Source organism: Calidris pugnax, unplaced genomic scaffold, assembly GCF_001431845.1.
Source record: "Calidris pugnax isolate Ruff unplaced genomic scaffold, ASM143184v1 scaffold107, whole genome shotgun sequence".
Lineage (NCBI taxonomy): Eukaryota > Metazoa > Chordata > Aves > Charadriiformes > Scolopacidae > Calidris > Calidris pugnax.
Genome location: NW_015090901.1, coordinates 503,001 through 516,520, shown reverse-complemented (window position 1 = coordinate 516,520; position 13,520 = coordinate 503,001). Strand labels below are relative to the sequence as shown.

General features: G+C 41.7%; 1 protein-coding gene across 2 annotated transcripts in view; it reads right to left on the bottom strand.

Moving 5' to 3' along the window:
- Positions 1 to 1,299: 1,299 nt before the first annotated feature.
- The window catches only part of CCND1 (cyclin D1), a 30,058-nt gene continuing 17,837 nt past the window's right edge, over positions 1,300 to 13,520 (bottom strand). Inside the window, exons 4-5 of one of the 2 annotated variants that reach the window (XM_014948871.1) lie at positions 7,180 to 7,328; positions 1,300 to 1,689 (exon numbers count right to left, since the gene is read on the bottom strand). In XM_014948871.1, the coding sequence (XP_014804357.1) occupies positions 1,534 to 1,689; positions 7,180 to 7,328 (305 nt within the window). In that variant the 3' untranslated portion in view covers positions 1,300 to 1,533. Of the gene's footprint in view, positions 1,690 to 4,824; positions 6,584 to 7,179; positions 7,329 to 13,520 lie in introns of those variants that run through there. The other variant, XM_014948872.1, reaches the window with a different exon arrangement.

The window sequence follows — 13,520 nt, the reverse complement described above, 5'->3', positions numbered from 1 at the left end:
GAAGCGTGTCCTTTTTTCTTTAATAAGCTGTGTTAAAACTGCAACATCAAGGGTAGAAAGATTATTTTTTTTTTAAAAAAAAAGGGGCGATTGCATTATTTTACAAATCATACTGGCCTTATGAACATCCTCTGCAATAAATATTCTTTTTAGCCTTAACTATAAATTATATATTTTAGTGTTTAAAAACCTTCAGTTGTAAAACATCTAGCGACAATCCTTAAACTATGTGTCCTATATGTGAACCTTTAAGGCCCCTAATTTATAAAGATGAGTTGGCACCAAAGGATTTCTAAACTTCAACTTTTCTATAGAAAAGGATAGGAAGATATCCTGGCAATTTGTGAATGCAATTTCTCTCACTGGAACACAACCTTCGGCAAAAAAAAAAATCACCTCTCCTCTAACACCATAGTTAAATGCACTTGCTTTGCAATTCCAAGTTTGCGAACAAGCACTTATATATTTCCAAACCATTCCATTAAAAAAAAAATTCCCACACAATAAAAGAATGTATTTCCTATATCTAATGGACTGAAAGTGCTTTGAATGGAATGGTTTTAGAATATTACGAACAAACAATAAAAAAAAAAAAAAAAAAAAAAGACTAAACTGTGGATTGAACCTGACCATAATTAGGCTGAATATCTGTGGGGTCAGACCAGCATTTTACACAGGTAACTACAAAAATATGAAGATTACAAAAATATAATATATTATGTCACTATTTCGGTTTCTCTTTATAATAGAGTATCGTATGAGTAGTACATTGGCCTTTCCCAACAATGTTAAGCTGGAACCCTACAAATGCCTTATGCACAGGCAATCCACAGGCACAAAAAAAAAAGATTAACATATAATAATGCTGCATACTAACATACACTAACTTATGGGTTACGTTAACCATTTATAAGGTGAAGAGGATAAAAAAAAAAAACCTAAGGAAATAAAATAAACATTTACAGATGAATTATAAAGTGACTAAATGCATAAGCAAGCAAGATACAGAAAAGCCTAGAACTGCGTTAAAGCTATGCTTTTTAAAGAAAAAAAAAAAAGAATATTTCATTTACTATCTAAAAAAAAAAAAAAAACCCTCTTCTACTTTAAAAATGGTTGGTTGGTTTGTTTTGTATGTAAGAAATCAAATCTAATACCTCCCCTGGAGACATTTTGTGTGTTAATGCCTATTTTTACAACATACAGACAAGAACACTTTAATATAAAAACTAGTTGATTATTATTGTATAAAATCCTCTATTTTTGTAGCACAAACCCCTGGGGGTAATGCAAATACTATTTTTTTCTTTTTTTAAGACAGTTTTTGGGGTATTTTTTGTTTATTTGTTTGTTTGAAGTCACAGATGGAAGGGAGACAGAGCAAGAAAAAAATATAACAAGACTGGTTTTCCCTTCTGGTATAAAAATGTCCTGGAGAAAAGGGTTTCTGGGGGGGAGATCCTGATGCCGATTCCTTCTCAGATGCCCTTTCTTTGCTTTTCTCGCCAAGCAAACCCATTAGAAGAAGTCCTCTTAAATGTTCACATCTCGCACATCAGTAGGTGTGCAGGAAAGGTCTGCTTCATCCTCTACAGTCTTTGTTTCTGAAGATACGTTGTGCTGCTGTGCCTGACGTAGACTGGATTCAAGGAGGGATTCAATCTGTTCTTGGCAGGCTCGTAAACAATCCTAGAGAAGATTAAATGGAAGGAGAAAAAGACCCAGGGCCCTTTAGAAAAAAAAAGATCACAGACCAAATACCGTTTCTTGAAAAAGCAAGAGAAATATAGGGGGATTGGAACTCAATGATCTTTTAAGGTCCTTTCCAACTCTAACTGTTCTATGACTCTATGATTTGGGAAGGCAGCAGACTAAGTGTGGGAAGACCAAGAGAAACACTGACTGGTGAAAGCTCCCCCATTTTCTGCAGGATGCCAGCCTGGATCCAGACTTGAGCAACTAACTTTTATCATCTGCTATTTAACAGCCATGGTAAGCATCTCCATACATGGTCCTCTGGACAAACCATGAGTGCCGTCGTGTTGGTGGTCTCAGCCAACAGGGTCTACAACAAGGTCCAGGCAGAACCTTGACACAAGAAGATATTAAAGCCTGTACTACTACTTCAGCAGTTCTGTAAAAGTCCATTCATACCATCTTTTACCTTCACTGTTCTTTATAACTTTTGAAAAATAGGAACAGTCTGACTGGACAGCAGCGTGAATCAATCAAAATTAAGTGAGTGGAGTTGCAAAGACATGAAAGTGGGCTGGAGTCAGAGTTGGTCCAAGCATTGCTGATGCTGTAAAGATTTCTCATTTACCAAAAAATCACTTTGGCAGGACAGTCTACTAGAAGCCATGGTCATGAACAGTGATTTTCCCAGGCTGAGTTCTGATAATATAAAGTTCTTAGATAAGTGCTATGTATATATTTAAATATAACGTGCCCAAAGTTGCCTGCCAGCTGCTGCTATGTTCATCAGTACCTAACTGATGTCTAACTCGGAAAAGCATCTGAACAGAAAAAAGTGCTGGAAAAAATGATCCCAAAATGGAGAGATCTTTCAGAAACATCCTCATAACCACGCATCATAAAGAGCTGCCAACCTTTCTGTTTGCTACCATATTCACTTTGAAATCTCAAGTCAGGGTGGGATCTCTTTCCCTTGCTTCAAAAGCATTTTCTGGGAGCTGAACACAGCTGCACACAATCCTGCTGAGGGTTTAGGAGGACACAAGGACCTCGCCGCTTGCCCAGACCTCCTCAAGGAGGATCACGTCTCCCATGAAGAAAGGTAACTTCCCCCAGGCACTAAACCATTATCATGAGTAGATATATCCATTTTTACTCATCGATCCCCAGCAATTAGAATTGGAGAAGGCCTGTCAGCTCAACCTCTTCAACTTTCTGCACGTTAGGGTTGTGTTCTCCAGAGCCATTGCGACGCCACAAAAGGTGCCCTAAACAGGCAAAACAATCGCACGACGTTTTGCCAAAAATTCCTCCAGCGTGCTGTTTACTCGTATCTTTATAACAAACATCGTAAGCTTTTCCCCCCAACATCTTTAACTCTGTGTATTAAGGACTTTGAAGTTTCCTTTCAGTATTGCCTTTTCTGATTTAACCTATGACATGTGTTAGCCCTTGCGGTGAACCCAGTCTTCCATGATAAATTGCCGTCAAAAGTGTTAGGATGTGCATGACTGAGAATGAATGTTGTTTTCCTGAGAGGGTGACCTGCCTGCTGTTTTCTTTATTTCCCAGTTTCAATTCTGCCTTCATTCAGAGGCTTCTTGTGTGATCTACCAGCTTTTCACTGATTCCACTACCACAAGAATCTCCTCTGCCACCAATAAGGGCACATGGCATTTGGGGTAAAATAAGATTAGAAACCCAAGCAAACAATTCTCTGCAAGTCCTTTCTGAGAGAGAGGGAGGTTAATCCTACCTCTAAGCAGATCAGACCATCAGTTACAGCTCACTGAAAACACATAACCTATGACCTTTTCTGGTTTAAACCCTAGTGTAATATTTCCTCTTGACAGAGACACACAGCGTTTTAAATGACAAAAAGAAACGCCTCATATCCTAAAGTCATCATGCCTTTGGCTCCTGCATACCTCTGGCCTCCACAATAAGGTCTCTATGAAGTCCTTCTACCCCATCTCCAGATATGACGGATCAGTCCTGACTGTAGGGCTTCTCCTTGCATGTCCTGTACCCCCTACCTCAGTCACGCTTGGAATTAGATGGACTGAAGGCTGGTACATGAATACATCTTTAGGTATTTTCGGTTTTACAAATCCAGGCACTTTTGAAGATAATTCTGTTTTAACAAGGTAGCACGTTCAGTGTTCCACGCTGAAAGCCCTTTTTATTTTCAGAGCAAAAACGAAGCCTGTTTGCTTTTTTTGGGGTGGGGCGGGGGGTGTTTTGTGGGTTTTGGTGGGGTTTTTTTTTTGGTTGGTTTTTTTGTGTTTTTTTTTTAATCCTACCATTTGCATATAGCATGTCTGAGCTCTGAAAACTAAAACCATTCAAAAGAATTTCTATAAATACCTATTCTTCTCCCTCTGGAGTCCAGTCATGAGTAATTACATAGGACTATGTAATTTAAAGGTAATTTTTGACCACAGAGATATTTTTTTTTTTCCTGTGAGATTCTCCGAGTACAGCATATTGTAACTGCATGTTTTTAAAACATAATCTTTACAATTATGAACAGACTATGTCTTAAGCTACAGTTGAATGAACAATATTTTCTTAATGTTTTAGGCATTTTTGTTCAAATCTCTTCTGATTCAGATGACTGTTAGATGAAGAGTTTTTCTGCAGGGATGTAGTAGAGCTAGCAAAAATAACTGCAAAATACAACATGAACAACCTCACCAAAGCTTTTCTTCATTCTCAGTACTTCTCAACACCGCGAAGCAAATACAAAACTTGTGCATTACTCTGATAACTTCTCCCAACAACTTTTCTGCTTCACTACCCAAATTTTCAATGCCCACAGTTTGTTCAAGGTCATAAACCCTTCCTGGATTAATTAAGCTCCTCGGTGGAAAAAAAAAAAAAAAAAAAACAAAAAAAAAAAAGACTTGCTAGTTTAACTGATGTGGTCAAATACCTTTAACACACACACACAGTAGACATGATCAGACTCCAGGGTCAGATACTAAAGGAAACAAACAACAACAAAAAAGAAACTGCTTGGAAATCCTTTGTTAGTGCCTGACCCGCTCTGGATAACAAGCACATGTTTGAAGGTGCCTCTGAGCAGGGGCAGGCAGGAGAGGAATTCCGCTGCACTAACAGACAGCATGGAAACCCAATCTAAGCTAGTTTAGCAAATTTCTGGCCTGGAAATGAATGTCAGGTAAAATTCAATCTGTTTGGGTGATGGGGTCAAGAATAGAATGATGGAAGACAGCCCAAGACTTCTAATTGTGATTATCTGACTTCTAATTACCCCTGATCAAAGGCAAAATGGGAAATTGGACTCCTACCAACGTAAACATGAACCATAAAGGAATTCCAATCAGGTGATATTCATTTTACTTTAGATTCAGCTTTCTTTGAGACTAAAGGTAAAAAAGTGTAATTATATAACCTGCAATCCAACAGAGCAGCTGCTCTAGCTAATAGATAATCAGGGAGGACGTTAGCCATGTTATAATGCACACTCTTTCGAGACAATCCAATATAAAAGTGTGTTCATTTGTGTGGTCTGACAAGGGGAACTCATCATGTGCAGAGCAGCAAACTTCCTGCACGTGCTCGTGAAATAAGGCAACAGGAATTGCATTTGATGCCATGGATTGCACAGGCAGGGCTAGTAGGAAATTCTCTGTGCAGGGGAATCACGCTAGGTATGAAGCCAAGCAGTTTTCTCTACTCAAAGTAGTGAAAACTGCTGTTCCCTTACTCCAGCACAAACACAACAGTATACACATGTGTAGGTATAATTCTATGATGCTTCTGTTCTGGAGCAACCTACACAAACCCCTTAGTTCTAACTCTAGCTGCTCTAACACATGAATATATTTAGCAATGAAAGATGGAGGGGAGTTACTTCCTTTTAAAGCTCTTAAATTCGGGTTACACAAATCGTGGCTTTGCAATGACTCTGGACAATAAAAAAAGAAATAAGCAAGGATTCTCCTTGCTAGAACTACCTTTTCTTTTTAAAGAGCTCTGCCATCAACTAAGTCAAGTCACGTAAGGACACGCTGTTGTTCTCAAAGATGTGAGATAATCTACTTCAATGCTTTGTGTCAGGAATAGTTAAATAATGTTTTTGTTTGAATCAGATACTGCCAGAACAGATAGCAACCCTAGTTATTTTTCCTCAGTACCTGCTTCAGGTATCTCACATTGAATAGTGGCCAACTATACCCTGAGGTATCTACATTGTTCACAAACTGACTACAATCATTACACGTACATACCAAACTGAGCAGCACTTTACCTCAGCATCTTATACTGATAGTTATAAGTTCTTATACTATTTAACATATCAGCACTGTTACTTTAGCTTCAGTAATATAAATAGCAAAAATAACATGCTCAATACTGAGGCGTTGTTAAGGTGATCGAAATAATAAGCTGAGATATGGTATTTGTCAGCAATTGTTTCACATGGTCTATCAAAAGTAAAATATTCTTTTGTGAATAATTAATTATGATGCATTCATCTATCCAGAAATCACTCCGTCCTGTCAACAAAATCCAATTATGCAAACCTAGTTTTGCAGTGTCTGGACTAGTACAGTTGTCTAGGTATTTAAATTATTAACATGTAAAATAATTTAACAGCATCCCAAAGATTGCGCCGCTAACCACAGAGTTGTCTTTATTTGACTCATTGTCCAGCGCTTGGAGACCTCACAAGAACCTTTTTAAAGCATCTATTTATTGGTCTTCCACATTGTTACAAAACAAAGCTCAACTCTGCCCCAACTTCACACACCATTATGACATGGATCATTGACTTTAGGTCTTCCTTGTAGGCTCCCTTCCTGGCCCATTCACTCATGAAAGGTTTATTGCTGGCTAGTTACTGATGTGCATCTCCTGGAAGCTGCAGGGCAAAATGAGAGTCCTGTGAGGACCATCTACCTTGTCAGAAAAGTCGTGGGACAAGCATTTGTTCCGAAAAAGGAATTCAATACCAGCTACTGTGCAGGTCTAGCACGTAATAAACCAAATTAGATCATTAGAACTCTTTTAAGAAGGGCTTTTTCACACCACTTGGCACAATAAAAGGCCTCGAGAATGGTCAAAGATAAGGTCAGAGATACCACGAGGTCTGGGTAACTACTTCCTCGCCTTACTTTCAAAGTTTTGTTTTACATAGAGCCCTGGTTTAATTACCTACAACCAACCACAGCCTCTGCAACGTCCTGAATGGACACAGGGTTTCCTTTCCTTTGGTGGATACACCTCTTACAAACATCAGAGCTGGAGGTGGCATTCCCATCAGCCAACTGCAGCGTAATCACCCATTATTAATGGATATAACGACAGCCAACTAACTCGGATGGACACAACAGAACACGTTCAAAAACTCCACTTTTGAGGTTTGATTTTTGTCAGGGTTTACTGTCAGATTCACCACTTTGCAGTGAGCAGGCATTCATTCTTAAAACTCTAAGGCAGGAGAAAAGAGTCACTTACCGGATCACATTTGATAACTTGTGATAGGAAATGTGTGAGGCATTGATAGGAGAGGAAAGTGTTAGTGTTCCCCAGGTGCAGGCCTTGCACAGCTGCTACCACACTGCCAGCTGCGATCATGGAAGGCGGGTTTGAAATAAATTTAATATCTGTATGAAGAAAGAAGAGAAAGAAAAAAAAAAAAAAAAAAAAAAAGACTGAAATGATTGCTTTAGGAGAAGCCTGCCCATACACATACGCCCTTCCACCAGCATGGCTTCAGCTGCCAACTATTGCAACTGAAAAAGGTAGGGAAAATTGTGAGCAGAAAGGTGCCTCCTGCTCTAAACTCTTACAGGTCCAAACCTGTAAATGCTTATCCACATGAGCCAACTGGACTGGAGTGAGTAGCCCTTCCTAGCGCTGTGCCTGGGAGGCCACTCATCACTCCGAGGTATTTTTATCATAAGCAGGGCCCCCCTTCTTCAAACATTAAAATACTCTGCTCGTGTGAATAATGCCACTGGGGTCAATGGCATCGTATTATCTGAGAGAACCTATTCACATTCTTAAGCATTTGGCAGGATCAGACTCTAGGTGTGCTCCAAGAAGGAGTCTCAGACCCTTTAAAGCGGAAACCTTTGCACCGACATTCGAAGGAATATAGCTTTAATGAGCAACAACATCAACAAAAAGACAGAGAGAGACTGCTTCACCCTGTCAGGAGGCAGATAATCCATATTTAAATTCAGGTTTCATCTTAAAAATGCTTTGTCTCAACCTAGTCTCTTGTCAGTGGCTGCCATCCATCCTGGCAACAGGGATTTAATGTAAATGTGGCATAACTAAGTGACGGGGGTCCCAAGAATTGGCGGATAGGGAAAATTGTGAGCAGAAAGGTGCCTCCTGCTCTAAACTCTTACAGGTCCAAACCTGTAAACGTTTATCCACATGAGCCAACTGGACTGGAGTGAGTAGCCCTTCCTAGCGCTGTGCCTGGGAGGCCACTCATCACTCCGAGGTGTTTTTATCATAAGCAGGGCCCCCCTTCTTCAAACGTTAAAATACTCTGCTCATGTGAATAATGGCACTGGGGTCAATGGCATCGTGTTATCTGAGAAAACCTGTTCACATTCTTAAGCGTTTGGCACGATGAGAGTCAAGGTGTGCTCCAAGAAGGAGTCTCAGACCCTTTAAAGCAGAAACCTTTGCACCGACATTCAAAGGAATATAGCTTTAATGAGCAACAACATCAACAAAAAGACAGAGAGAGACTGCTTCACCCTGTCAGGAGGCAGATAATCCATATTTAAATTCAGGTTTCATCTTAAAAATGCTTTGTCTCAACCTAGTCTCTTGTCAGTGGCTGCCATCCATCCTGGCAACAGGGATTTAATGTAAATGTGGCATAACTAAGTGACGGGGGTCCCAAGAATTGGCGGACAATCAGTTACATTCTGATGTGACACCATGCTGACAAGAGGCTGGGCCCCCTTCCAGACTGCATTGCTGTAGGTCTCTCCACAAAGCCACTCCCATGATTCCTTCAGGGGCTATCTCTGCCATTTAACATGTTTTTGGTTTGGGTTTTTTTTTTTTGGTTGTTTCTTTTTTTTTTTTTAATAATAAAATAATCCACATTTTAATGCTACAGCTCTTTCTGCCGAAGAGGAATGCGTTTGATCCGTGGCAGTGTACACCTTGGAGGAGAATGAGAAACAAAGGAAGTAAGTGGCACAAGTAAACGTCTAATTTAGTGAGGAAGAAAGGGAAATGCCACATTATACACAAGAACCTGAGATACATTCCTTCAGCTTTTATCAGAATACAACTTCCTCCGGGTTGAAAAAATATAAACCATCTGTCAAAGCCTTGAATGAAATCAAAGGAATGGGCAGCTTAGAGGGCTCCGTGGAACAGTTCAAGTATTAAATCATGCATCTACTTTATTATGATAAAATAACTTTTGTCTAAATGTTTTACCGGTGAAACCAAAGACTTTGGGACTTTAGGCAAGTCCTCTCTCTGAGTCCATTCATCTACCTCTGACACTCCATGGTAGCCCAGACCAATACCCACCTTCAAAGGGGCATTTTGCCCATCGTTCTATGAACCTTCACAATTAAACCAACACAATCAATTGTGGCCAAAATGCCAGTGAAAAGGCAAACTTGATCTAAAGTCATCTCATTTGTGTTACCAGGCTTAAAATAAATTTAGTTTATCCCTTTTTCCTGATAGAGAAATATACCCAGCTTCTAGCAAACTTCTCTCATTCCCAAAAATTGAAGTAGTCCAGACTGCTTATCCACACTCTACGCCTTCCAAAGCCAGTCCCCTCACCGAAATACCAACAGATGGCTGCAGGTAAGACTTCAGGCACGAGGGGTTTCAGTGGGCAAGCGTGAACTCCACCAAGCTGGGGTAGCTCAGAGGGGTACAGTTGGCAGCACGGTCGCGCCACTATTTACCCAGCTCCGCAAAGAGAACATGACCAAAATGTGTCAGTTTAATGAGGCCTTCCCGACAGGATCACGTTTGGGATTAATATTTGCGTTCTTCTTTTAAATGGAGCAGTAAACAAGAACATGAATTCATAGTCACACCCTCATTCTTTCCAAGGTGGAAAAGTGATAATGAAGTTTAAATGACCAGTTTGTGTCTGTCCCTATAACCACTCCAGACAAGCAGCATGGACTGCCTTTTTGTTGCAACTCAACAAGGAATTATTTGTGGCAGAGGCCACTAATTTCAGCATATTAATCAGGGGGCCCCTCTCGCCTGTAATTGGATGCCCCCAAGTGAAGAGTGTGGCATCATTGTCAGCCTCCATCGCCTCATCTTGCGCTATTGAGCGCTCAGGAACAAGGGGGCTTCGGTGAGATGAATTAGACCTGACACAGCCACAATGGGGTAGGGGGCCCCATCAATTGAAGCACACATCCCCAGTAGCCTATCTGAGACTTCATCCAAAAAGAATAAACAACTTCAGCGTTGTTAAAAAGAGAGAGAGAGAGAGAGAGAGGAGGGGGAGGAGAGAGAAGAATGCCAGCCACCCTGAAGGGAGGACAAAGCAGGCATATAGGCGCTGCAGCGCTTTAAAAAAAATTCCTAACAAGGCGAGTCACCCCTTTTCCTTTTTAAATGGAGCAGCAATTCCATCCGTCTGGAGAGCTGGGGGCTATGAATGAAAATCTTTTCATTGAGGCAAATCAAAACTGCGAACATAAATCACTTGCTGCAAGATGCAACAGGTTCCAACTGGTCACATACCTTGAGACTTCCAATTTTATAAAGGCCAGAGAATGGGAGAATTGTAACGCGCTCGTTTCAAAGGGGAATCGTTCTTGCTCCAGCCCAGGAGGAAAGCAACAACAATAATAATAGCAATAATAATAATAATAATATAAAAGGAGCCTGGTATGTTTTGATAACCAGAGGAACATAATGAAATGCTGAAGCTCCAATATTTGTTGCTATTCATTGTTATGCTTGTATAGAGCTGCAGTTCTCCCTCAACACTGGTCTTAACTTGGGCCAAAAGAGGCCTGCTTCCTTTTGAGCTCTCCCTGCCTTGCTCGGCCATGCCAAAGCCCCATTCATTAAGCTCAATTATGTGTTGACTTCAAACAACCCCTGGTAATTTTTTTCTTCTTTTTTTCTTTTTTTTTTTTTTGCTTTTTCTCCCAAACCTACCACAGCACAAAGCCATCCTCTGGTGAAAATGGATTTTTTCGAAACTAGACCAAATCAAATAAATCCATTTCTATAGGCCAGACAAATGAAGAGGGAGCTTAGAAGGAATTCCCCTCAACCTCACCTTGCAGTGTAACCTTCTACACGCTCATCTACAGACACTTCCACAGCCTTCACCTCGTTAAGCCAACTGATGGAGGTGTTTATTTTCTAAGCAAGAGTTATTCTGCCATCCCTTCTTAGGAGACCCTCCTTTGCAGTAGAGGACACAGGCTGTACTTCAAGCAAAGAAAGGATACACTGCACTTGCCCCTGAGGCCACTTGAGCCAGTGTCAGTGTTTCCAGTGGACTTTGGATTGGGCCCCACAGCATCCAGGCAGCACAACGCGTTTTGCAGTCCATCTAGGTTCATTTTGGCAAAGGGGAAATAATACAACACAACCCCAGCAACAGCAAAGCAAAGTCCAGATGCTACTTAAGCCACATGTGATCTTCCACTAGCCAACAAAGAAGTCATGAGGAAAGCAAGAGGTAGAGAAAATCCCGACATCCAAAAATAACAATAAAAAATACAGAGCCTGGTGGCAGCCTTCCTGAGCGCTCTTTCCCCAGGCAATATTCCCAACTTCAGTAGGGAGCTGAAGAGGGCCCCAATTCTGGTGAGCTCAGCACTGGGTTGTTTTTTTTTTTTAAAAGCTAAGTAAAACTCCCAGAACATGGTTCTCATTTACTGATCCATTCTCCAGCTGTGGTGTGTAGCAGTGTTAAATAAAGGCTCTGGATGTGCTTCCTAAAAGAAACATAACAACACCGACAGTAGATCAAAGTACTGGACTCTTAGCAAGTCTCCAACCTTTGAACTACTCTTGTTTTCATCCCTGTCATTGCCAACAGAACAACCTAGGTTAAACATCCCCATATCCAAAGGGGAGGCCGGGTAGCTGTTCTTTTTTAGCTAACAGCCCAGGAAGCTTCAAACTTAGCAAATCACGCCTTCCGAGTCGCAGCAGCCTTTATCTCAGTAGAATCTGACACAGAGAGTTAACGGCTGATTTTTCCCCAAAATGTTGCTGCAGGTAGTTTGAAGGCTGTTTGAAGGTTGTAGAGCTCCCAACACTGAGCCTTCTTCCAGGCAATCTAATTTACACACTGCCCGTTATGCTGATGTGAGGCCCGAGATGGAGAGCAGTGCCAGTATTTATAAATTTCTCTTTTATGGCTCGGTCGTTCTATCTTTAGGCCTTGCAGTAAGGCAGATTCTGTGAAATCTTTTTTTTTTTTTTCTTCCGAGTGCCTGCAATCTTTCTTCAATCTTTTTTACCAAATCCATCTCTGGAAAATAAAGCTACGCAACATTAATTTGTGCCATTGGCCACATGCATCCCACCGAGGTTTTCAAGCTTGGATACCTCTTCTCAGGTCCAAATGCAGGCTTGATCCCTCTTCTTTTTTAGCACAACCGCTACTGAATATGAACATTTACTAAAGCACAGTATCTCCTTTACACTAAGTTTTTTATCAGTGTCAACAGAGCGTCTGGCATTCCTCTTTACGTGCTACTGCAAAAGAACGTTTGCTTTGGCTGCTTTTTCTTCCTTCTTCTTTTGCCATCCCTGGATTGGTCCCGCCACACTAAAAACGCGCCGAACACGTTTTGTTTAAACAGAGCATCTTCCCTCTAGAACTTCCTTTTGTCCCTGCTCCTCCTCTCCGTTTTGTTTAAACAGAGCATCTTCCCTCTACAACTTCCTTTTGTCCCTGCTCCTCCGCTCTGTCCTGTGGGAACAGTGAGATCTGGAGAACAGAAAGAGTCTTCTTCTTTTTTTGGGGGGGGGGTTGATTTTTTTTTCCTTCTTTCTTTCCTTCCTTCCTTCCTTTCTTCCTTCCTTCCTTCCTTCCCACTGGTGAGGGTTCAGCGGGTAAAGCACAAAACGTGTGCACACACACACACACACAGAGTCCACATGCAAACATGGAACTTCAAAAGAGCCAAGCGCTCTCTCCCGCGCACGCACGGTGCCCTTGAAACCAAAGATCAGGCCTTTTTTTTTTTGTTTTTTTTTTTTTTTTTTTGGCAAACCTGGCCTGGCCAACAGTCGGCGTCTTTGGAGGCCGGCCCCGCACATGGCTCCAGCGCAGCACGTGGTCCCAAGGGTGCAGATGGCAGAGGCTGGGTCCGGTGCCAGGAAAGCCTCTCTGCGCCGCGTGGCCCTCCTCCAATCCACCAGCCAAACTTAGCCTTCCGAGGAGGTTGGGGGGGGACGGGAAGGGGAAGGGGGGGGGGCTAAAAGAGGCAACTTGAAGAGGGAAGTTTTAAAACCCCCCTGCGCGGAGCTATTCACACCAGCCAAAATCTCCCTCTGCCTTTTGATCTTAAGGGACGAATCCATCCACGCTGGGGAGGGATTCCCTGTAAGGGGGGGGTGAGCCTTTTTGCAGCCCCCACATCCAACCCGGTGCAAGGAGGGGAAGGAAATTGTGCCAGGCTGAGCTGCTAAGCTATATATATATAAGCAGCCACAGCTAAGCTATAAAAATGGGGGGTGAGACAGAGGAGGGGGGTCCTTCTCCCTCCTTGGCAACACCACAGACTGGACTCGGAAGCAAAATTATCTTCTGGGGGGGGGTGTGGGGAAAAAAAACAAACCAACAACAAAAAAAAAAA